Consider the following 25960-nt stretch of genomic DNA (forward strand, 5'->3'; position numbering starts at 1 on the left):
GTTTGTCATAGCACAGAGTTTTAAACTGAATTTGCAAAAGAAAAAAAAATATCAGGCAATAAGAAAATAACCTAAAGTGCACTCTGTACACTGAGTCAATGTAATGCTTTCTTCTGCACTCACCCTCCAGTGCCGTGCTAGAGGCATGTGTGTGGACGTACATCTCCATTTTAATGGGTATTCCCTGCAGCAAGTTCCCAGCAGATTTCACACTGAGATCACTCAAAACCACTTGGTTATTCCCATTTCTAGGAACACAGCACACAGTTTCAGGCTGGCTTTTTAACTACTAGAGTGCGTGTGTGCAAGAATACATACCACTTCATGACATCCCAGATAGCTACATATAATTGACAGTTCAGTTATTTCGGCCACAGCACACTGATGAAGTATTTAGAGAAGATGAATTTAGTTTGTGACATTTATTCCTACACGGAGAAGATGGTTCTAGACATCGGGGCTATTAGAAATAACACAGGAACATTTCCTCCATGTTTTATGCAAATTTGAACTAATTCCTGATGACAGAGGCAGAGAAGGGAAATGAACTTGTCCTGAGAAGCCTGAGCAGTTTAGTTTTTAAGAGAGAGAGCTACCTACTCAGAAATTCCCGTAAGAGAAAGAAATGCCTTGTGGGGCAAGGCTAATGATCTGTCTAGCCCAGGATCTTCCTCCTGGTGGGAGCAACAGGGGACGCTGCTCAGGGAGAACACATCAGCTGGCAAGTGCCTGTCGACCTCTCCCTGCCCATCCCCTACATCCCAAGCTACTCCATTAAGGATGTTAGAGTGCATCTCCATCCAGCCCTTTTACAGCACATTTGTGACTTGTTGACTATGAATCCGTCTAATCGCTTTCACAGTGAGAGGATTTAAAAGTTGAGAAGTTTAACATCCAAGTTAGCACTGTTCTTCTGCAAGAGCAAAGGCAGCCAGTTCTCCTTCCCACACCACAGACAGGGAAACAGCCAAAATAGGGCACTTCAGTAAAGAGCCGTTCTGGGAATCCTGCAGCAGCAACAGCAAATGAAACAAATTCCACAGCAAAGCTGGCATTTCAAGGGCACTGGTCAGTGATGGAGGCAGAGGACAACTTCCCCATCCCATTCAACGTGGGGCAACATACTGTGGGCAAGCTGCATTTTTCTTCTGCAAAGACAAATAAAGCTCTGAGCAAATACGGAAGCAGCATCAGAGCTGAGCACCAGGTAAGTCTGTCAGTGGGGATGCACGTACAGACAGAGCCCAGCCTAATTAAGCTCATAGTAAATTTAAGGGTTTTCATTACTATTACTGCAGGTAAATACCTTTCAGATTCTTCTGTGTCTATAGTAATTGCACTTCTTTGCTCTTCCCAGTGCACAGCGTAATTTTTCCCTTTTAATAAGTAAAAATGGTTTTGTTTCTTTTTAACGTTACACATTGGTCATTCTGGAGCAAACTCCATGGAAACACCATTGAACTGACAGTCTGGTCAGACTGGTTGCCTTTCTTACAGTTTGAGACGACAAACAGCTAAACCCTGGCTTAGCAAGCACCTGCTGCAACCAAGAGTTATCTTGGTCCATGGGCTTTGTCAGACTTGCTTTAGAATGCCACTGAAGTCTGGCTGAATAAGTCTCTCCTGTGCAGTCACTGCTGAAAGCTTATAGTGAACAGTTAAGGATTTGTGTGCTAGCTCTACAACCAAAATTCGCAGGAAAGACAACAGCATTGCTTCACAATGATGCTTACAGTTTATTACTAAAATTATACACAGACACTGGAAAGTCAAAGCAAGTCTTACACAACCTGTTTGATCTCATACGTCTAGCACCTGCAATACATGAAAAATATCTTGGCAACGTGGTTAATAGCCATGAAAGCACCTCTCTGCAACTAGCAATACCTAGCTGTTTTAACTTCCTAAGACTACCAAGCAAAGCCAATTTAAAGGACAGAAAGTCATCTGATGCGCAACCCCACTGCATGTTTCCAGGGTCGTCTCCTCAGCACTCTTCAAAACATTTATTCAGAATAGAGATCACGTAGTAAAATATATGGGCGGCATACATCAAAGTCATGCAGGGCAGAAAAAAATATAAGGAATAAATAACCCCACATGAATTTGCAAGGGCAAGTTATTAATTATCTGAGTTGGAATTTAGCCAGTCAGGCTTGATGTCTAAATTTTATGGTAAGCCTACAGTAGAGCTGGGTGAAACTTCTGATGTAAAGTTTATTAAAAAGTGGTATTTGAAAGTAAAATACATTCAGCACTTCAGCAAGTAGCTCTTGCTTGATGTCAGTCTCTTTACTCTGCGTGTCTTCTCAGCTCTCAACATGACACCTCCAATATGCAAGGACATTTTCAACCACCCCCCCCAGCTTCAAACTATGAAATGCAAGACTGCAGTAATTCCATTTTTAACATTCTGGTATCAAGCCCTGAGCAAATACACCCATCTATACCACATTAATACACACGTAACACCAAAGAAATTCCAACTCCCTGCAACTTATTCCTTGTGGTTTCCCACTGGAAGCCCCACTACTGACAGTAAGCACATGCTCTCCATTCTTGAAAATGCCATAAGCCTGTTTTGTGTGACGACACATCAACATTTTATGAGGTAGGAACATATTCAGTGTGATAAAACACCAAAAACAAACAGCAGAGTTCCAGGCTGACTACACCACTTTGAGCTGGCAAACTCACCACTGGCTTCATAACCAACAGCTCCTCCAATAGAATTCCAGGGCAACCATATAACTGGCATATGACTTTTAAGAAATTAAGAATATTTTAGAGATTTTGCATTTTATCAGACTTCAGATTCTAAGAAACTGCATTTGTTCCCGATCTTGTATAGTAGATTTTTTATATATATACACACGCATAAAATATGCATGCGTGTGCATACATACATATATGTATATACATATCTGTAGATAAACATACATATATCTATACACACACACACACACACACACAAATACACAATCACCCTAATCAGCTTTTGTCTGGAAGCAGCCCCCTGGTGAAATTTCTTCACCAGAAATCCACTGCACAAGTGAATTAAATTAACAGAGGGAAGGCAGGCACAGAGGAAAAGACTAAGAACCAGTGAGGTGTTCACAGGTGAGGCATTTAGCTCCACATTAGGACCATCACATACTAATTGGCGCACTAAAGTGGACAAACACAAAAGTAAACATGCATGCTTATTTCAGAAGGTGCTTGAGCTTGTGAGGATGACAGAAAGCACAGAGCTGGTAGCGTTACTGATGGAGAAAAAAAAGACTCATTTATTTCAAGTAGCAGCCGAGCAACCTTTGACCACCGTAAGACCTGACAACTTTAATTAGTTTTAGCTTAAAATGGAACAAAATTTGGCTTTGGCGTCTATCCAAATAATTTTATCCCACGCTGCTCTCTGTTGCTAGTGGAGCATTGCAGCATAATTACTTTAATCTCTTCACAGGCATGTTCCATTCACTGGCTTCCCAAAAAAAAATGTACAACTTTAACATATAGCTCAGAATATGAATAAATAAATAAACACACACACACAATAAAAAAGCAAAAAAAACCATATTTCTCATATTAGCAAAGCAAGAATTAATAACAAGCGTTCATCCCCCTCCCCAGCCTGAGAGGAGAAATTGTACTTCTCCAAGTCCAGTGTGCCAAACCCAGGTTCATCCTGTCCAATTACAGACACGGTACAAAGGAGCTCCACACGGTGCACGCACAGTGCAAAGCAGCTGGACCTGCTTGCAGAGGTGGTTTCCCCCCTGCCCCACTTATAGCTTGTATCGCTCTAGACAAGAAAATGACCATCTGGCAGAAATTCCAGACATATTAGCAGCCCTAACTATTTCCAGATTAAACAGCGTTATCGTGTTGCCATAAAACACAAATCCCACTTAGGATCCTGCCCGTCTGATTTGGCTGCTCTACCCGCGTGCTCGACTGAGAGTCACAGCAAGTAGCTGGACAACCTGCTTATAACACAAGAGCTGAACTACCCGAGGAGGTGGGAAAGAAGACACTTCCAAGTATGTTATTTTTCTCCCCTCTTCCTTCCTAGCTGTCCTAATCCTCATCCATACCCCCACAGATTTCTGTTGCACAAGATGCCTGCCTGCTTCAGAGAGCAAGTTATGGGGCCAGCAGCAGAGACATGCATGCAGCTGCAGGCAGCAGCCTGGTCCTCAGCAGCTGCTGTAATCCCTTGTGTGCACAGGGGTCAGGCTGGCTTCTTCCTGGTACAGGGCTGCCCGGCAGCTCAGCATTAAACCACACACCCAAGTTTATTACTCCTTTCACTCTCTTCAGAACACAGAAGTACAGGAACGCACACGCAACGCCGCTGCTCGTCAGCTGGCTTTTGGTTTTTAAGTTATTTCTTTAAAAATACTGCATTTACTGGCATGGAAGAGAGGTCTCGAGATATTTCTCAAGGCTTTAAGGTTCATAATGGTCCTTCAGCCCCGCACAGACCTGCCCCTAAGGAAACCACTCCCTGTGCTTTCATTCTCAGGGCAGGAATGCACAGGACGCCCGCGGCAGCAAATTGTCAGCTGCAATCTTCATCCAGGGGAAGATATTATGGATTTCCCACTGCTTTTTCAGACTGCAATTCTCATCAGAGGATGAACTTAATTAAAATTAAACAGGACAGTAGAAGTAATAAAAAATAGCTTTTAATTACTTTAAAGAAAAAACAGTTTTGGATTTGTCCTCAAGCTACTGATTCCAACCAGCTCAGCCTTTTCCAAAAGTATGAAAAGAATTTAGCCAAGGTTCACCTGACCCAGCAGAAAGGCATTAAATAGCCACAGTAGTCGCTGCTTTCAATTTGTTCACATCTACACCGAAGGACAGACAACACATTTATTTTAAGAAGCGGCGCCTTATGATAATGAGAATTAGTTCGTTTCCCAGCATTGCATTGACCACATTCCTTCCACACCCAGGCCTGTGCGTTTTGCTCCAGCACAAAGTCCACCAGCTCTCCACAGCAGCTCAGTGACACGCTGGCTATGCTCCTGGCTTGGCCAAATGCAGTGATATGCTGTGGGACCCAGTGACACAAAGCTGTCCCCATGGGGCACCAGGTAGCTGGAGAAGCACCTTCCTCAAAGGGCAGGGTGCAGCACAAAGGAAATAGCAGGGGCTGGATGGAGTTGCCCAGGAGACAGCAGGGCAGCGGGTTGAGGAAGGCAGACGGCCCGCAGCAGGACGTGCACGGTGCCGCATGGAGACGGGCACGCAGCACACTCTAGCGACCCAAAATCTGCACAGTGCATTCAGTGCAGTGCTTGGAGTGACTAATGAAAGGAAATTTGAACTCTGCCTCCATTTAGAAAATGTTTAGCGCTTGTTAGGAAGCGAGGTTTGCATGTCAGTCTGGAATCACCAATCATTTGCTCTTGATAGAAGACAAAGGCAAGGGTGGTTTTTATAGTTTGTCATATCTTAGGATCAGATACAAACACCGACAGTTAATCGGATATGAGTTAGTGCTTTGCTCTCAGTTTCTCTGGCTAAATGCTGCCATGCACCAGGCCACCGTGCCACACCTGCTTGCACCAGAGACCTTGCATGAAGATACCAGAACCAGGATACCTGGGCACCTCTGATAAAACATTATTTATATACTGATTTGCCTCATTAAGGTAGAAAAAGGTGAAAGAAATTTCCCTAAATGAATGAATGGATTCTATATTTGACCAGGACAGTCTGAAGTTGGTAGCTTCCAGGGGAGCTGTTGAGCATAGACAGGTCCCCCTCATTAAAAGAGTTCAATGCTTTTATTGCCCAGAAGCTCCCAAATTGCTGAATGATTGCAGCCCCAGACTACAACACCCTGGTCAAACCACCCTCCTCCCATCTCCTCCCACTCACATCTGTAGCACAGCCCAGTGTTCTCAGGAATGCAAAGCATCCCCTCCTCAGCCCTTACTCAAAGGGCTTCACATTGTCTTAGTCACTGTGATTTGAGTGGCTGGAGTTGCTGGATGAGCTTCAGTAACTCAAACTCAAACCACCAGCAACTTCTCCTGCGCATGCCAACCTGTATTTAAACTCTGACTTTCTCCACCACCCCCCCATGTCCCCCTTCATTTCTCCTTTCTTTATCTTCCTTGGTGTCCTCTGTGTCTTCTTTTCTCCTTTTCTCACTGCAAGTTTTTCAACTGATTTATTTAAAGAAGCTTTTCCAATCATTCTAATGCATCTATAGTTATTCTCTCACACAGCACAAGAATGAGCTGTCAGTAACTCCAAAGCCATGCGTGCACACATGGAAGTATCCCATCATTTCCCACATTCTCCCCATAACAACTTTGCGGAACAGTTGCCATTACAGCAAGACACATTTAAGTGCATTTGTCACTCTTGGCAGTACTACTACAGACAGGAATATACTGAAAATTAATCTGGAGAGACTGAATTTCAGACTCTAAGGAACATGGTGACTACTGCATGTACTTACAATGGATCATTGTACTTACTAATGAACAAAGCCTGTTGAAACACCAAACTACACGATTATTGCTTAATTTCTCGATGTGGATACACCTCATTGCTTCAGTACAGACGACACTTTGAAGCTGAAATAATGAACTACAGAGATTACAGAGCAGCCCTTAAAAAGAATAAAACTCCGTGCCTTATTATTAAATACTAGAAGAATACTTCAATGAGAAATGCAACTCTTGAAAAAAGGGCTATATATCCTTAAATTATATATAAGCGATTCTACCCAAGTGTGAATATGCCTACACTAGAATTTAAGGACTTCCATAGCCTTTCCTGTTTTAAGGCTTGAACTCAAATCTATTCAATCTGCACAACTCCTTTATTTAAAACCTCCATTTTTATAGTTTGCAAGCACTATCTGATATGAGGCAGGCATATTATACACACTGCAGATATTAAATTTTAGAAGAATAACGCATTAGTACTGAAAAGACTCACACATGCATTCTGGAAAGGAAGGATTTTGGACAAAGAAGAAGAAAAATGCTTCAGAAGTACCAGATTTGGACTTCTGGCTGTTAAGATTACATGGTTTAGATACCTATGGATGAAAAACCTACCGCCATTAACATATCAGTCCCTCACAGCAAGGTTTCCAAAGGACAAAGCGAACCTTATTTCTGGTTTATATGCATATTTTCTTCCTAATCTAATTTGGAGATTCATTATACACATAAGAGATATATTGCAAGTGAATGGAATTCATGATCACAACTTAAAACTTTCCAGTCTGCCTAATTATACAGGATTTTATCTTTGGCATTTGTACAACACCAAGTAACTTGCTGATGGTGCAGAATATTTATTTTGCTATTCTTGGAAAAATACCTAAAAGCGTAGCTAAAGAAAAAAGAGTAACCAAAAAAAAAAACCAAAAAACAGTGAGTGCAAATTTTTGTTAAGATGCTGCAGCGCTGACATTGAGAATATAATCTTTTACTAAAAATAATAAAATCAACAGATTCCATGTCTGTAAAGCACAATAACCCCAAGCAAAAAAAATAAATAAATAAAAAAATCATAGGTCAATTCATAAGCTGATTTCTCTACAAGCAGCCAGAAGAAATAGTGTGTTTTACAGCTAAATCATCCTCCATTTCATCAGGAAAACTCCAAACTGATAACAGTATTCAGGCAAGGGCTGAAAAGAAATTAGACCCAAGCTAGAACAGAAACATATTAACTGAGCTATATATTTAGCAGGACCACGCACAACTGCAACAGAAGCCATTAAGTCACAGCAGTATTTCCAACACTAAGAAAGCTGCAAACTGCATGTGGCTGGGGTATTTCCAGAATTAACTCTTGATCCAGAGACCACACTGGACAAGAGTGAAAAAAATCTTGTATTCCACAGATCCCATGTGCCTGTCCCCTCTGCTAAGGCTCAAGGTCTTGGGGCCACATCCACCACCTCTCCCAAGCACAGGCCGTGGGCTTGATCTCCAGGCTGCATCCTTTCTTGCTGAAGGCTGATGCTTTGCCAACTACCACACCAAGCTCAACTCCTCCCTGCCATGATCCCTCCCGTACTTAAAGTAATATTAATCTGAGACTAAGTTGTCCAGTGAAGATAAAACCAGCAGACAGAATCACAGAAACATTAAGGTTGGAGAAGACTTCTAGAATCATCCAGTCCAACCTACCACTAATATTGCTCACTAAACCATGTCCCTCAGTACTACCTCTACCCTTTCCTCAGGATCAGGTAATGATATGCTTCAGCTTTTGATGCCATTGAAGCAGAAGAGTCAACTTTCACTCCATGCCCTGGCTAGAAAAGGCACATGTCCTAGCTTAGCTCCATCACGCCTGCACCAGCAAATCGACTTAATTGTCAGCAGGGAATTACAAAATCTGAAGTGACTCCAGTGGTGCTCGGGGAGATCCCTAAGGCACAGTGTCTGTAGCAAGGACGCGGAGCAGCCAGCCATTTCTGTCTCACCCGCGGGCAAAGCCAAGCAACCTTCGATTTCTGAAGAGGCCAACAAGAAGAACAAAATTCAGCTTTCCTGGATGATTAACGTTGGCTCGAATAATAACAAAAAAAATTGTTATAAATGCATCACTACAGTTTCACTGACTGCTGGTGCCCGCTGCTGCTGAAACCAGGGTTGAAGGTTGTGATTTGAGATACTTATTTGCAATTATAAGGCTACGTCTGATAACAGCTCACAGTGGCCCTTCTAAGAGGGGAAAGAAAGGAAAACAGCATCCACTTCTTGCTGTCTATCCTTTTCCTAACAAGGGCAGAAGCAGTTAAGATAAATAAATAAAGAAGAGGCTGCAATCAACACAAGCTGCTCTATAAAGTGCTAGGGAGAGGAGAGGAGAGGAGAGGAGAGGAGAGGAGAGGAGAGGAGAGGAGAGGAGAGGAGAGGAGAGGAGAGGAGAGGAGAGGAGAGGAGAGGAGAGGAGAGGAGAGGAGAGGAGAGGAGAGGAGAGGAGAGGAGAGGAGAGGAGAGGAGAGGAGAGGAGAGGAGAGGAGAGGAGAGGAGAGGAGAGGAGAGGAGAGGAGAGGAGAGGAGAGGAGAGGAGAGGAGAGGAGAGGAGAGGAGAGGAGAGGAGAGGAGAGGAGAGGAGAGGAGAGGAGAGGAGAGGAGGGTGGCAGAGATGCTGCAAAGCTACATGCTAAGCTCTGCTCCCTGGCACAGAACCTGGTTTGAGTCAGATGATGCCAACACAAGGAAAGACAGAGGAGAAGCCAGACAGAACTAAAACCCACAAGAACTGAGAAAGCTGGGAACCAAAACCTTACGCTCATCTCAGACAGGCATATAGAGAAACACACCCACCTGAAAACATCCCTTTGTGGTATCAATGAATTCACTTTGGATTTGGGGTTTGTTTTCTTTGGTCGGTGGTTAGGTTTTTTTGTGTATATATACGTATATTTTTAAATTTAACCTCTTGCTGGTGTTAGGACTAGTCTGAAGCTGTGAACTACTGACCCAAAGCTCTGGGCTCTAAGCCCTGCCAATACACCAAGTCTGGGCCTCCACAGCAGATTCACCTTTGCCAGAAACGAGGTGCAAGGCAATATTACAACAGCCTTCATGCTGATCACTCCGCTCTCTGAAAGCCTGAGGTCTGTCATCTAGCAGCAAACATCTCTAAGTGCTGAGCTACCTGCCCAAGGAGTGAAAGGAAGAGTAAGTTTGTTCCAGCTCAGCCCAGACTCAGTTGCTTTACTTTGAAGTTAATATCCAAACTAAACTGAAAACCCTCATGGAACCTCAGAAGTACGTTGTGCATAAATTCTGGATTTATTTGCACTACATCTAATATAGTTCGGAGAATTCAGTGGGTAAAATCCACCATTTTCTCACCAACTGACTATTCACGAACTCCATATAAAACAACTTGAATTTCAGAAAGACTAATATCAGTACTTGGATTTGCAGAAGTTCAGAATTAGTCAAGCAGAGATACAGACCTTACTGCTTAACGCAATCATTGCAAAGAGAGCTGAAACCAATAGGATTAAAAGCCAACCAGTTTCCCTAAGATGGGCTATAGACCACAAATTCTTAGCAACATAAAGGAAATGGATTGCCAGCTATTATCATCTAACATATTAAGTCATTGGGAAGACTTACGCTCCTCTATAAGCTGATGTGAGGCAGTTGAAAGCAATAGCACATCTTTCTGAAATAAAAGTTACTTCACATGACAAGTGCATAGCTCTCTTGAAAAAGCAATATGCTTCACACTTTAAATTTAAAGGCATTTCTTATTCCCTTAAAAGCAGATTTGAAATGCAAAAAGTTCTAAATACAAATCCAATGCAGCTGACAGCCATCTTTTTGAAACAGCCTGCAATTAAGTACACCAGATAAGAACTGCTTCCATTTTATTACTACATGGGATCCAACTGTAGAGCATGAAAGGTGCTGTGGAGGCATATTTAAGTGATTCGTATTGTACCCTGGATTGAAGCTATTGCAGTGTAGGCACACAAGTGACAGGAGGGAGAAGGAGCAGTAATCTAAAGATGTCTGAATCAATGCTTTTCACAAACTTCAACAGCTCAGACACAACAAGCAATGGGAGCCCTGGGCTTTGAGGCATCACCACTGAAACCACTACAGAACAAGGGCCATTACAGCTTAGCTCTTACAAGAGCTGAGTAACTCCTTCCTGGTGAGACTCCTGCCCTCGAAGCAGTCCAGAGAGTGGCCATCGTGCAGGAAAGAAGGAGCCAGGCCTTACTGGCTCCTCTGCAGCCACCAGGCCATGCCAAGGAAAAGGCATGCAACAACCAATAGTACACAGCAGACTCCTCTCTCAGTCACACTGCGCAAGCCACAGTGCAGTCAGGAGGTATTAAAGTCATGTTAGAACATTCTTGTCATCTCAGAGCATAAACCTTACAGGAGTCAGAGATGCACTGCTCATCACAGCATCGTTCCGTAGGAAGCAAAGGAATCCACTGCATTTTCAGTAATATAATTAAAACAATCCCTGCGTGCAACCCAACATGTTTCACAACTCTGAACAACAGCCCAGCACAGGTGTCTGGGCACTTATTGCGCATGTTGCAAACACTCACCAGCACGCTTGAGCTCACAGGCAAATACCACTTTTGCAAACCTCCACTGAGCTCTGATATATGCATTTACCTGCAGTTACCACCTGCAGTGATTGTGACAGTGGGTCACACGAAGGAGGCTGGAGTCCAGATTTAAAAGCCATGCCATACTTTTAGCAGTAATATTGATGTGAGAGAGCGCTAGAATTCTAATGAAAAACAGCTTCTGCTTTTGCAACATCATATAGAAACCTCCTCCTCCTGTCAGAAAAGCGTTTCCAACAGCCATAGGCCAAAATCAGGCCTAGCCTGCATCTTGTAGTCCATAATTATATATGTTACAAGTGATCAAAGCTACGCTTAAAGTGACTAATAGTCCTAAAAAGCTTCCCCAGATTTACAGCAAATAGCAAAACACTAGAAAAACAAGCAACTAGAAATTAAAGGGTGGAAGACAAGGCATCCATCTTCTACGCAACAGTTGCAAAAATTAAGTCAGAGCAGTGCATCATGGCAAAGGGGAAGGAAGAGGAGTCAGGCAGGATCCCTAACACAACAGCATTTTTCAATACCAGCACTCGCTACAGCTCCTTGCAAGCAGTTATCCTGTTTTCTCAGTGTGCCTCTGAGACAAGATAAACCTGAAGTTCAGTTGCTCTGATCAGAGCATGTTTTCCCTTATTCAATTTAAGAGCATATGTTTAATGGGATTAAGATTTGCATAGAAATACTAATTCCCATGCTAACGCTACAGCATTACTTAGCTCAACGTGATGTCAGCCAGCGTACAATCCGTACAAATCCAAAGCCTTGTCCATCTCAATGAGTTTACATTAATAAAGGTTAATAAAGAGCAAACAGATACACATGGTCAGAAGGATGGAGACACTATAATAGCACAACATGTACAACCTCAGCCCACCAGCCAGCCAACCTGGCAAGTTTTTGTAGGTATTGCAGAAGACACTTCCATGTCCTGTCAGCTTTCAGTTGCAGGAATCTTGCTTATTTATTTAAATGCAGACAGTTGAAAGAATACCACTCCGCAACTATCCGCTTAAAAACAAAAAATCCTCCAGATAATCCCAAGTCCTGATTAGAAGTGGATATAATACTATGAAGCAAAGCATAATGATGCAGTAAGATCTCAGCTGGCTTCTTACACATCCATCACACCACCAGGGATGACAGTCCCACCGCCAGTGTAGGTTGAAAGCAAAGCCCTTCCTTAACATATCACTCTATGAAGTAAAAGAGACACTTGAGGCTCTTCCAAACCATATCTGTCTCACATTCTCTTCCAAACAGCCATTAAATACATGTAATGGAGCAGACATTTGATAAGTGCAAGCCATCCAACAAGTAGCCTTAGAACACAAGCATTTCATTTCTTCTGCATAAGTAATTACTGATTGGATGTCCAAAAAACTTAAGGTACAGAAGCAAGTGGCTTCCTGATAATAGTAGAGCTATTGCCACCTGCTGTCAGAAAGCACTCATGGCACTCCTAGCACATCCCATTTGCAAGACAGACTTGAAGAAATCCAACTTTACCAGTGTTTTGCTTTATGTCATTAGCTTTTCCTCCAGAAAGGACATACCATGGCACAAAAGAACAATAAACATAGTGGTCTGACGCCTAGGAAGAGTTAACCAAAATGTTTTCTCCGTATCCATAAAGCACTCAGTTTGTTTATTTCATCATTTATACAGATGATTCTTTCCTCGTGAACTCTAGAAATAATGAGACTGAATGGGCTCAACAGTCAAAGCACAAATAAATAAAGTCACCATACTAGTTTCAGTAAACACATAGTGCCCTGAAAGCACTATCTGCATTGAGATCAAGTTGTTAACTAACAAAACGCATATTCCTCATTGAAGCTCTTCTTTTTCAAACTGAAGTTTCAATGGACCTTTTGGTGACAGCCAGGATACAACACTGAGGGACACGACGGCAAACGTCTCCTTCCTTTATAGTTTCTGCCATGCTAATGTCACTATCAAAACACTGATGGTGCAAATCAGCCAGCACTCAACTACTACATGGCATTCATTTCATAGAGAAAACTACGCCTTTTTAACTGTATGCAACTCATTCCCTTCACCCTCAAGCAGTCCAGTGTATTTCTGAGCCAGTCTCCCCAACATTAAGCCTTTGTCACATCCTGAGAGCAAAAGCTGTTTGACCCAAATGGAAGATGCAGTAACCCACCTCAATGAAATCACACCTCTAAATGTACTTTTCTTTGGTTACACTCTCTTGATCACTGTTACTTTGGACACATTTCCAGTTCTCCATCTAAGTACTACAGTGGAGCTAAGAACTGCAGTGAAATTCAAACACCTTCGTAATATCCAGACAGGCCACTGCTGAAGTAGTTTCCACTTCAGAAGCTGCAAGATGAAAATCTCGCTTGATAAATTAAGTTGGCAAATGAAATGGATTAGCAATCAGTGAAACTGCCTGGTGTCAGATCTGTTCCAGATTTGAAATCATCCTTTTTTCTCCCACCTGTTCATTAAGCACCAAGTTCAAGGCAACTGCAGCAACTGATTGCACATTAACAAGCTGTTATGTGGAATGGCATGGTTCAGCCACTGACTGTAACCACGCATTGGTTTAAGCATAGCTCAGCAATAACGTATTCAGTTCACACTTTCTATGTGTGGTATTTCTACCTTGACGTGTAATTTGAGACAGGAGAGAAATGCGATGTTACAAAATTAAATGATCGAATTATACCTTGAGGTCAAGAGTCCAGAAAAAAAAATCTAGTTAAGATAACTAAGAAATATATTTGTGCTAGAGTACGATATTTAAATGTGGCTCTGAAGGCAAAAGCTCAAGGGAGGAAAGGAGTCTTCCAACGGGAAGAGCTGAGACTTGGTAGGACTGTGAGGATTTCCCAGTTCGACGTATCTCCAATGGCAGGATAAGGATGGACAACAGGACAAGTGTTTCAAACCCTAAATGTTCTGAGAGCCTCAGATGTAAGTCACTTCCTAGCCTGCTTTCCTACCAGAAAAGAGATATAAAAAGTTGAGTTATATTTTTCCACTAGCTCTTCTTGATAGTTATCAAACTAAGATTTTTTGCATACCATCCCTTTCCTCAAAATGGAAAACAAGATTCCCTTTAATAGGCATCAGCTTTTCCGCCAGATTTGGGAGCGTTAGGGAAGACTCCAGTGCTCGAGCACAGCAGTTCACTGAATGGAGTAACCTCATTGTTCTAACTGTAGGCAATGAGCTAGTTGCTAACATACAAGTAATACTATAGACTTATTAACAAAGATCAGCTTGAATAGAGAAAGGATGCTCTTTTTTCCTGGAAATTAAAGATTTTTCTTCTCAGTACCATACTTCTGTACCTCTATCTAAGGACATTTTTCAAGGCTAAGAATTAACACTTTTTGTAGTGTTCTGCAAGCCATGCCCTTTCCCAGTCAAATAAGAAATGATAATCCTTTCCCAGCCCCCAACTGCTCCATAATATGATCTTGATCTTGCTCCTAGTAAATCTAATTCACAAGCACATTAATATACATCATCTTATCTTACAACCTGACAGTAAGATTTAACAGGTAACAAGTGAATTTGTACATAAGGCCAGCAGTGATGAACTGCTATTTAATATACATGACTACACGGTCACACATAAAAATACCCACTTTCAAAAATGAAGCTCCTGTTTCTACTTCAAATTATAAAGTATAAAAGTACCAAATTTACTTCAAATTCAAAGTATAAAAAGTACCATTACCTCCCTAAATATTCATTAAAAGGGACCGTCAAGTGCAACCCTTTGCTAAAGCAGTTCCCTACAACAGGTCACACAGGTAGGCATCCAGATGGGTCTTCAATATCTCCCACAGAAGGAGACTCCACCACCTCTCTGGGCAGCCTGTGCTCCATCACCCTTACCATACAGAAATTCTTCCACATTAGCACTGAACTTCCTACATTCAAGTTTTAGGCCATTGCCCCTTGTTCTATCACTACACACCACCGAGAAGAGCCTGGCCTCATCCCTTTGCCTCCCACCTCCCTTTAGACATTCATAAATATTAATCAGATCCCCGCTCGGCCTTCTTGTCCCTGCACAGCCCCATGTCTCTCAGTCTACCCTCACACAGGAAATGCTTCAGGTCTTTCCTCATCTTCATGGCCCTCTTCTGCAATGCCTCTCTTTTATGAACTGGGGAATCCAGAAAATGCATTCCTTAGCTGATACTACAAATAACTCCCAATTTATCGTCAAGTCTTTGTGACATTTTTGCTGCTTATTTCTGTATTTTGGATCATCCAGGCTGCATACAGAGACCCCATGTCATAAGAAACCTAAACGTGAGCTAAGCAAGTTCTACATTTTTAGTTTTCCAACAGCCTCAGAAGATGTTACTCATCATTAGCATTGCTACATTAGGCCTACTTAAGCCATCAGACCTTCTTAATACCCCCACTGCCCACGCTTCAGATACACAGAGGCAGCAGCCAAGAAGAGATAAAAGGAAATAACTTGTTAAGAGCCAAGATCACGTTCTGTGTAATGGGGAGTGTAATACACTAATAAAAAAGGTCAGTCTAAAATTAAGATTTTTTTAATAAACATCTGCGTAGAATACTTTAAAAACAAAACAGAGAAAGGAAATTAACAAGATGCTCAAGGCAAAACATGAAGTTAAACTAACACCTGCCTGCAATACAAGGACATTGGAAGGAACTATTCTGCAATAACAACATGTTCACAGCAGTACGTAACTGAGAATGGTTTTAGGTAAATGTCACATCACCTCCCTTTTTCAGGTACCTCTCAGTCACTCAGTATGTTTTGTAAAAGCCTGAAAACAGATCCTTACTTTGATCGTGTGATTGCTGGACTAGGACTGTAGGGTTTTTGACATTCCAAACGGAAAGCATTAAGAAACCCTCTAAGTCAAGAAAATCAAACCATTTCAATTCCAAAACTTAATCTGCAGCCAGTTTCAACCTGTGATTCAAGGGAACTCTGTGAATAAGGAGAACTCTCTGCTACACAGAGAGGAAAAAGAACCAAACAGTTCAAGTGCACAGACAGTCCCTGCTGCATGGGCACACTCTTTACAGACACGAGCTCCAGCATCTCTATATAACTTCTTACTGTTGTAAGCAAGCACATCAATCTGCCCAGCACAACCTTGGGGATTCTCTGCGCTTTACTCCATTACAGAGGAAAAATGCAGTAGATTTCCTTCCAAAAAATAAATAACACCAGCACTTAGTTGTTGCAGATGGATCGTTATTCCCAACAATTAATGACAACACAACCAGATACCAAGGAAAAAAAAAGCAAACAGCCAAAAGACACAAACCATAACCTTTAGGGGGTGGGGAGCGGAGCTGAAATTTAAAGGGTGGGAGCAGGGGGGAAAACCTTCCCATAGTGTTTCTCAAGTAGCCAAATTAGATTATTATAATCCAATAGATGAAATCAATCACATAAGTTTTTGGTTTTTTTTTCCCAGATTATTTTCATTATTTTTTTCCCCTTTTTTTGTCACAAGATGCTACACACATTTCTTCAGTCACTAAAGCAAAAGAGGTTGTAAAACATTTAGAGCTCCACAAGTAATGACAGAAACTTAAAATATACCATCTCCCCACAAGAAAGCAGACATTCAAAGCATGAAAAACAGTATGTCCCTTTTGCTATCATCTTACTGTTAAAAGATTTTTACATTATCTAGTCCTCAAATGTCTCAATTTAAAAGCCAGACTGGAACGTACTGCAGTAACTCAGTATTGAAGTGCAGTGTCCTGTCAATATCAAGAGTGAACTCTCAGCTACTCAAGCTAAGAAAAAAAAATAGACATGAGATCATTATTTTTTTTCCTTAGTGACCACGGTGCTCAAGTTCCACAATAAACCCTCGTCACAATAAAGGCACACAGGGTGAACAGAGGGAATACAGAGAAGTCAGGAACAAAGCATGCTGAGTTTCCAGCAGGTTTCCACAGGACACTGCAATTCTATGTAACTTCCCAGAGTTCAGGTTTGTCGCATGGATATCTTTACAATGAAGGCTTTCAAGCCACGATAACATTCAGCCACATACCTGCATTAACGATGGCATCAACCTCGAGCAGCGTGATGTCACCTCTGTACAGAGACACTTTCTCACTCAGACTTCTCTTCCCCTGCGCATCTTCTTTAGCATTCTCACCTACAAAAACACAGGACAGAGCAGATTATCAGCATGGCAGCAAGACTAAGACATTTAGAGCAGGCATCATTAGCCTCGGTTACAGGTCTGTAATGGGACAGTGACACATCCTGGTTTAGCCTCGCGAGGGCAGCAACAGCCCATGGCATCTCCCTGTTGATCTTGGCTGCAGCACAACCCTCATTCAAACACAGCTGGGCTGAAGAACGTTGCACACACACACACACTTTTCAGAGATACCACCATCCAGTGAGTTTTGTTGATAGTCACAAGGGTACAAAATGACAGAAAACAATATTTAGTTAAGACCATCCTCCCACATGAAGCAGCAAGTTATATGATCCGGAATTATTCAGGATTTGTCTGAAAGCATGCGAACAAGCAGCTTGGCAGCAGAGTCAGAACTCAGAAGGCATCCTGGCAGTAGGTAACAGAGTAAAGAAAAACCTCAACACAAACAGCCAGTAAGTTAAACTCAGAGCTCTGACACCTTCAACTGCTCCACTAGGCAGAGGTTGAAGGCTCCACATACGTTAGCTTTCAAATGCTTCCCTTGCCAAATGGTGTTTTAACAGCTCTTATTCTGACACACTTGTTTTTCCATCAGAGCTTCACCAGCCTTATAATCCACCCATAAAGTCGTTCGCTCACCCCAATACTTCCACATACACATACTAGCTAGTAAGTATAACAGCCCTGCATTGTAAGAAACTCAAATTATTAGCAAAGTTGTAAGGTGAGGAAAGGCTTGCTTAACTCTCTTCATTGTTTAGAATTACTTCCGTGCAGTATAACAAAGATGTCCCATTTCATCTATTGGCCAGAAACAGAATTATACAACTGGAAATCCTGAACTGACGCCTAAGTGCAAAACAGCTTTCAATTCTCAAAACAAATATTCACTATTGAGTAAAATAAACTCAAGGAAAGATACAGTGAGATGCTGAAAGCAATTCAAATGAGTCTGGCCCCCCTAGTTTTCTGATTAACCTTCATTTTAATCAACTTCCACAAATCAGATGATATCTTCTCAAAATCATCCGCATTATAAGCAGATTCAAATAGAAGCTGCATTTATCTTAGATGTTGATTTAACTTCAGCAGAAACAACTTGTATCGCAAATTGTCATTTATTTCAGCCGCTTCAAAACAGCCAGTCTTGCATACTTCTAGCTTGGATAAACTGAACACAAAATCCACGCTGCCTCCAGCAAAAGGCACACTGCCTCTATGACTTACGTGAGTACAGAACTACCTTTCTGCTACAAGTGTGTATGTTCAGTAACTTCACTCCTTCATTTGGCTCCTAAATTTCTATTCCCTCTGCTGTCACCAGAACAAGAAGTATTTCTGTTTAAGGGGTATGAAGTATTTGTATCCTACTAAGGATCTTCTTATCCTAACCGAACAAACATACTGCTCATCATCTTTTCCACATAAGGCAAGCACTGCTATTGAGTTATATTAAGATAAAAATCAACTTCTGACTCATTTGCAGGGCATAATCTATATTACCTGCTCTCCTGTTAACCACATTAGGTTGGCAAACAGAACAGTTTTCTTCCGTATCCTTCCCTAGCAAACCTCCCAGTGGAGTACTGCCAAAAGCAGCACCACAGCCCACCGTAAGTCAAAAGACTGCAACAAGATAACATCAAATCAAACACCCAGAATTCTCCAAACCAAACCATTTCAAGTTTATGAGCAAGCACATTTTGGATGACAGGATTATTTCTGCCAATATCATGCAGAATCAAGAAAAACAAAACAAAGCCATGAAAAGACACAAAGTGAACAAGTACCATAGAAAAGCTAATTTTCATTATTACTTATCTCTAGGTCAGAAGCAGAGCACAGATACCTTTCCTTTGCCAGTTCACCAGCGAGGTCCCATTACTCCTCTAAGATGCTACATAATGCAATCACTGCCTCCTGATCTTCTGTACTGCCCTACCATCACACTCACCTTCTTGCTCTTCACAAGTGCTGAATACGTTTCAGCAGATCCACTATCAAAACTCCCTCCCCATAGAACAGCATTAGTAAATTTACAATCTCAACAGCAAAAACAAAAATGCAACGCACTACTACACCTAGATGTTCTACTCTTCAGCAAGTCCCTTACCTGCCCCACAGCTTTTGGCCACTTATAATACAGCTCAGCACTAAACACACATGTTGCCTTGTACATCTGTGACAAACTACCCCTACTTCTTTCCATTAAAGAATATCTGGTATCAGAGAGAATTTTATTTTTCGCTATTTCACCCTGGTTGTTGCAGAAAGATTCTTAGCGCTGATGGGAGTCTTGGGGAGCCAAGTCTCATTCACAGTCAAGCACACTTGACAAGTCTACTAATACACCTTTGATTGAAAGAGTAACCCCAACATAATACAAATAGTCCCATCGCCATCTGCCAGATCTCTGGGACTGGCAGACAGATCTCCCTAACCAAGTCAAACTGGTATCTTATTGGGAATGTTTTCTTCTCTTCTAATCAAAGTAGTCATCTTGGTAAGGACAGTGAGGTCACTCCTGGTGATTATAAAACTCACTTCTTGCTTTTGTCTCCCATCTCTTCCTTGACCAAACATATTTTTGTCTGCACTGCAAGGTAACGCTGAATCTCAAATTTGTCATTAAGAATGATGCATTGTTCTCAAATATGCCCCAGAAACTCATCTGTTGCAGCTATTGCACTGTACCTCAGCAAGGACAAGCCAGCAGGGCACTGCTTGTTTCACTAAGTACACGCAATACTCATGCACTAATAGAAATCCAAGCAGTGACAGACCCTTGCACTCGTAGCAAATTGTTTCTTGCTCTAAAGAAAGAGCTGTACGTACTCCCTCAAGAAATTAATCCTCTGAAGTGGTTGCTACGTAACACCAGCCTTCAGCACAAGGTACAGAACAGGAATTTGCATCATCCCCACCCTTTAGTGATGCTCGTGATACCTGACCGAAGGACAGAGAAGACAGCAGCTGTGTCCATAACCCAGAGATTATCCCTAGGAAGCATCAGGAGAGAAGACAGTCTGCCTGCCAAACTTTCAAGTCTGTCTCAACACTGTTTGTGCAGAGTGCATCCTGAAGGCAGATCAGCTGGAAAGCCAGGAACATTCAGACAGATTCCAGTCCTAAAAAACAAACTAGACCAAGACTATTACAAAGTCTGCCACTTAGACAGATATACCACAGCCACCAAGATCAGAAATCTGTTCCATTTGGTCCACAACTGTGAGCGTGAGCTTTCAGGACAAAATGACACAAACAAGCCAACAAACACCCAGACACCCATAGCACACGAACCTGAGAAAACAACACGAGCACATGAGCCTGAGATTTGGACTGAACTGTGATCTCACTTTCACTCGTAACTCTTGACGTGAAGCAAAACTAAACCCCTGCACAGCAAAATAGCCCTTCAGATTAAAAGTGAAGATCACCTTTAAGGTTTCAGTAATAGAAAGTAGAAATGCTTTAGAAAACATTACATATCTGGGGACTTGTTTTTAAGCTCAAGTAAATCTTACAAGGTGTGCCTACATGAAGTCTAGATTTCTGATGATACAATCTCAGAGCCATCCCTAATGACCACTTAATTCCATCCCTGCCTCTGGAGTAAACACTAATCAGACCAAGACCTTCAGCTAAAGGCACCAGCAATGCTCCCCTCCAGCAGTTTGCAATGTAATTTGCAACTTTCAGGCTAAGATGAATTCAAAGAACTACTTGATACACAGAACATTATTAAGTGGGAAGGGGGGGGAGGGAGGAGGAGAGGAGGTAAATAGAATATTCCCAAGCTTTGGAAGTGAGACAAGGTGAAAAACTGTTCCGCACACATGCCAACAATCTGCACATACACAAGCACTGAAAACAAATCCCAACATGAAATCAACAAACAAGGCTAAAATTTCACCTACTTGGTCTTCTCACCAGTTTCTCCTGACCTGTATAATTTTCACCTTGCTCAAATTCAAATCTTAACCCAGGCACGTCCAACTCACAGCCTGCTCACCACATGTGGCATCAAGTTGCAATCAAACATTCAACCATTAAACTCAAAAGTCTGATCAAGCTTCAGGATCAGACTTTTCTAAAACCTCTCTTAGCAAAGAAATACACCCTTCACAATCGCACCTTATTCATGTCACTGCTTTTTGGCAGTATGTACGTCTATGAATGACTACTGTCAAGAATGAAGCACTCAAAGAGTAAAGCAACGAGAGTTACAACCACTGCCATTGAATCAGATGGCAGTTACCATCACGAGGACTACACTGCAAGTAAGGCATCCTCCTATATTCTGATGTTGCCCCACAACATCAGAGGTGGATGTTGGTGGGATGGGGGTCAGCCTCACCTCTGTCCCTGGAAGGGTGATGGAACAGCTTGTGCTGGATGCCATCTCCAGATAATTGGAAGAAAAGAGTCTATCAGGAGTAGTCAGCATGGGTTCACCAAGGGGAGGTCGTGCTTGACCAACCTGGCAGCCTTCTGTGATGTTGTCGCTGGCTGAGTGGATGGGGGAAGAGTGGTGGATGTAGTCTACCCTGATTTCAGCAAGGCATTTGATACTGCCTCCCACGACATTCTTATAACAAAGCTGAGGAAGTGTGGGATAGATGAGCGGACAGCAAGGTGGGTTGAGAACTGACTGACCAGCGGAGCACAGAGGGTTGTCATTGGCGGTGCAGAGTCTGGTTGGAGACCTGTAACTAGCAGTGTTCCCCAGGGGTTGGTGATGGGTCCGGTCTTGTTCAACATCTTCATCAATAACCTTGGCAAGGGGATAGTGGCCACCCTCAGCAAGTTTGCTGATGATACGAAGTTGGGAGGATTGGCTGACACACCTGAAGGCTGTGCTGCCATTCAGCAAGACCTGGACAGACTGGAGAGCTGGACAGCAAGAAACTGGATGAGGTTTAACAAAAGCAAGTGTAGAGTCTTGCACCTAGGGAGGAATAATTACATGCACCGGTACAGGCTGGGGGAAGACCTGCTGGAGAGGAGCTCTGCTGAGAGGGACCTGGGCGTCCTGGTGGACGACAGATTGGTCATGAACCAGCAGTGTGCTCTCATGGCCAAAAATGTCAATGGCATTCTGGGGTGCATTAAAAAGAGCGCGTCCAGCAGGTTGAGGGAGGTGATCCTCCCCCTTTAATCTGCCCTGGTAAAACCTCATCTGGAATACTGTGTCCAGTTCAGGGCTCCGCAGTACAAAAAAGACAGGGATGTCTTGGAAAGAGTCCAGCGGAGGGGCCACTAAGATGGTGAAGGGCCTGGAGCATCTCCCCTATGAAGAAATGCTAAGTGAACTGGGTCTGTTTAGCCTTGAGAAAAGAAGACTGAGAGGGGACCCGACCCAGGTCTATGAGTATCTTTGGTGTGGGGGGGTAAACTGGTGAGGTGGAGACAGGACAAGGGGAAACAGACAGAAACCGGAGCATAGAAAGTTCTGCATGAATGTGCGCAAGAACTTCTTTATGGTGAGGGTGATGGAGCACTGGAACAGGCTGCCCAGGGGGGTTGTGGAGTCTCCTTCGCTGGAGATATTCAAGACCCACCTGGATGCCTACCTGTGTGACCTGGTGTAGGGAACCTGCTTTGGCAGGGGGGCTGGACTCTATGATACCTGGAGGCCCCTTCCAACCCCCACATTCTGTGAACATCCCGTTACATTTTGCTGCTGTATGACAGAAGGCAGCAGAAGGGCAGCCTGACAGAATGGTGTCTGACATGGAAGTGTAGATGAAGCAAAGGGGCGTAACTGAATTCATCCACAAAGAAAATAAATGACATCCACTGACACTTGCTGAACATTGATGGAGAGCAAACAGTGGATATGAACACAGTGAGTGGTAAGTGGTGTATTTCAGCAGTAGTAAGAGCAGGTCATTTCTGCTGATGCACATATTTGCAAGCACAGCAGGCAGGCTCTTCATCCCTGGCAAAAACACACAGTGGTGACTGCTGAAAAAAATACTGTTTTGTAGCAGCAAATGTGCTGTATGGAACAGTGTTACAATAGTGTTTGTGTCATGTGTATTTTCAACACAAATAGGAGGCATTATGTTAGGAGCAACCTGTGTATATATGCAGCAAATGGTAATTCCTTCTTTACTCATTGCAGCCCAGGCAAACCAGAAGGTTGGACATTCACGTCTCAACCCCTTGCCCAGTGTGATTTCTACAGGGAAAAATAAACAACAACCTGCTGTTCTTGGCAATACCAGGCAAAGCATTTGCAGGTAGACCAAGAGTCATACACAGAAAGAAGAATGGAACTCACCCATCTGATAAAGGGGTTCTCTGGTTGTGCAGCACTCCTTCTCAAGAAGCAGCCCAGGTCCAAAAGCTGCTCTTCCTTCTGTGGCTGGCCCTTATATGAGCCCGGGGTAGGGGGGGGGGGGGGGGGGAGGGGGGCGGTTTCACTCAGAGTCCACCCCTTCTGGTCACCTGGGGAGTTCAGGTGCAATCAATTTGTCTCTGCTCCCTGGGCAGCCACAATCCTTCACCAGGTGTGCAATCACCAGTTCAAGCCAGGACCTAACAGCTTCCCTACAATACTGAATACAGAAGTAATGCAAAAATAAATACACTGTCTTCAGGGGGGTTTCCATGTTTCTGTGTTTAGTTTTTGGGTTGGATTTGTTTGTTTGTTTGTTTTTAAACCTCCAATAGGCTTACTGTTAGTCCAACTGGAAAAATGATGTGAATGATCACAAGGAGTGACCTCACTAAACTAAATTCTAAGTAATATATGTCTCACCCATATTTCCTCTTAGATCCACCCCAGAATCCTCTAATCCTCTGGCTACCCAACTCCACTTAAGCTTTGTCACTTTTCACATCCTTTGGACCTTTAACTGTGCTCACAACATCTCTGAGCTCTTCCTATCAACACCTTTCCTGAAGTCTGAAGCGTACCAACATGCCAAAGCAAACAGGCAGCCCTGTCCCTCTGCTTTACTTACACCTCCTCCTCGTTTGCATCAAGCTCCAGCACTCAGCTGCAGCTTGCACTTGTTCTGACCAAAACCAACATACCAGACCTACTGAAGAAGAACCATGCACTGAAAGAAAGCAGGAGAGCTATTACAGAAGAGGAAAAAACTTCCAGAACAGCTCACTAGAGGGAGCCCCTATCAAGGGCATGAACATCATCCTTTCTTTTTTTTTCCCCTTCTCCACCTTTTATTTTTAAACCCAGCATTTTTTCCTGCCATTTCTCCCCTCCCACTCTCAGCCTCCCCCCCCCCCCCATAAGTATTCCCTCCTGTCCTTTATCTCAAATAATTAGTACTTCAATTCAAGCTCAGAAGGATATCACAGGTAATGCATGTTGATTAATACTTGTGCTGATAGCATGACCTATCTAATCCCTTCTCTTCTGTTTAGTAGAACAGGATTTTGACTTCTAGTACACTTTTAAGTACCTTCATTTTCAAAACAGTCTCAGACATCCAGTTACAGAAATCCCTACAGCAATACTGAGGAGCTTGCAATGAAAAAGGAGAAGAAAAACACACAGCTGGAAGAGCTATTAAAAACATATGGTAATTTTTCAACTATTTGCTAATGAAAGAGCTGAGTACAAACATGGTAGTAAAAATAGTTATTAAAGATCCATAATATAAAGCAACACCTTTGGCAAAGAAGGCTCTTGGCAGTGCATGAGCAAAAGCAGATATGATAAGAAATTGAAGAAGGAAAAAATCAAAAAGGGATTTATTACTGCTAGTCTTAAAAGCCTAAAAGTACTTAAATGAAATTTTGTTTACCAAATTGGATTTATCAATGTTTTCCTCTATTTCATAGATAAGGAAGCAATTATTTACTGTGAGGGTGGTGAGACACTGGAAAAGGTTGTGCAGTGAGGCTGTGCGTGCCCTTTCCCTGGAAGCATTCAAGACCAGGCTGGATGGGGCTGTGAGCAACCTGCTCTAGAGAAGGTGTCCCTACCCAAAGCAGGAGGTTGGAACTAGATGGTCTTAAATGTCCCTTCCAGCCCAAAGCATTCTATGAATAAGAGTGACAGAGTGAACTGCGAGCAACAAAGCTGAAATAAGGGAAACTTCATCACTTACAGGCAGAGGCCAGACCAAGCAGGCTGCTGAAAAACATCAAAGGAGTTGAGCATGTTTAAAAACACCTGACTAAAGGAAAAGGTGCAGCAACCATCCTACTAGAACCATCCTACTAGATATTCTGCATTTTTTTCTTCAGCGCTTTCCCCTCTCCCCCAAGGCTTTGCTTTACAAATGTCTTGTGCAGATTAAAAATGACAACCTATCAGCAATTACTAACCTCACATTTAACACAGCTTTCCATTCCATTTGTTTCTGCATATGCTTACAGAGCTTTTGAAAAGACAGATTGTAAGATCTGTTACATTACGTGCCTGCTTTCACTCCTACTAACAGTGGATGATTGTACAGGAATGGCAATTGCTTATTTAAATCAAGTATTATTTCCACGTGTTTCATCATCTTGGGGAAGCATTCACAGATGCACTACAGTACTTCAGATTTGTAGTACAGATTTGCTCTATCAGTTCTTGGACTTGAGCACAACCACAGCCTGAGCACAAGGAAGAAACATCTGTTGCAGACAAATCGCCATCTACCTAGCCAACAGTGCTGCACAACATGCAAGACAAAGGCACCAGGACTTTCTCTGATGCTAC

At 42.6% G+C, this 25960-nt stretch overlaps 1 protein-coding gene across 7 annotated transcripts in view; it reads right to left on the reverse strand.

The window, feature by feature from the left end:
• MACROD2 (mono-ADP ribosylhydrolase 2) overlaps positions 1 to 25960 on the reverse strand; it is a 789463-nt gene that overhangs the window by 746430 nt on the left and 17073 nt on the right. For all 7 annotated transcript variants that reach the window (XM_085542412.1, XM_085542411.1, XM_085542408.1 and 4 more), the window contains exon 3: positions 17158 to 17265. In XM_085542412.1, coding sequence (XP_085398538.1) covers positions 17158 to 17265 — 108 coding nt within the window. The remainder of the gene's footprint in view (positions 1 to 17157; positions 17266 to 25960) is intronic.

The sequence above is a fragment of the Coturnix japonica genome, chromosome 3 (assembly GCF_054131305.1).
Source record: "Coturnix japonica strain WE chromosome 3, WE-NBRP24, whole genome shotgun sequence".
NCBI lineage: Eukaryota > Metazoa > Chordata > Aves > Galliformes > Phasianidae > Coturnix > Coturnix japonica.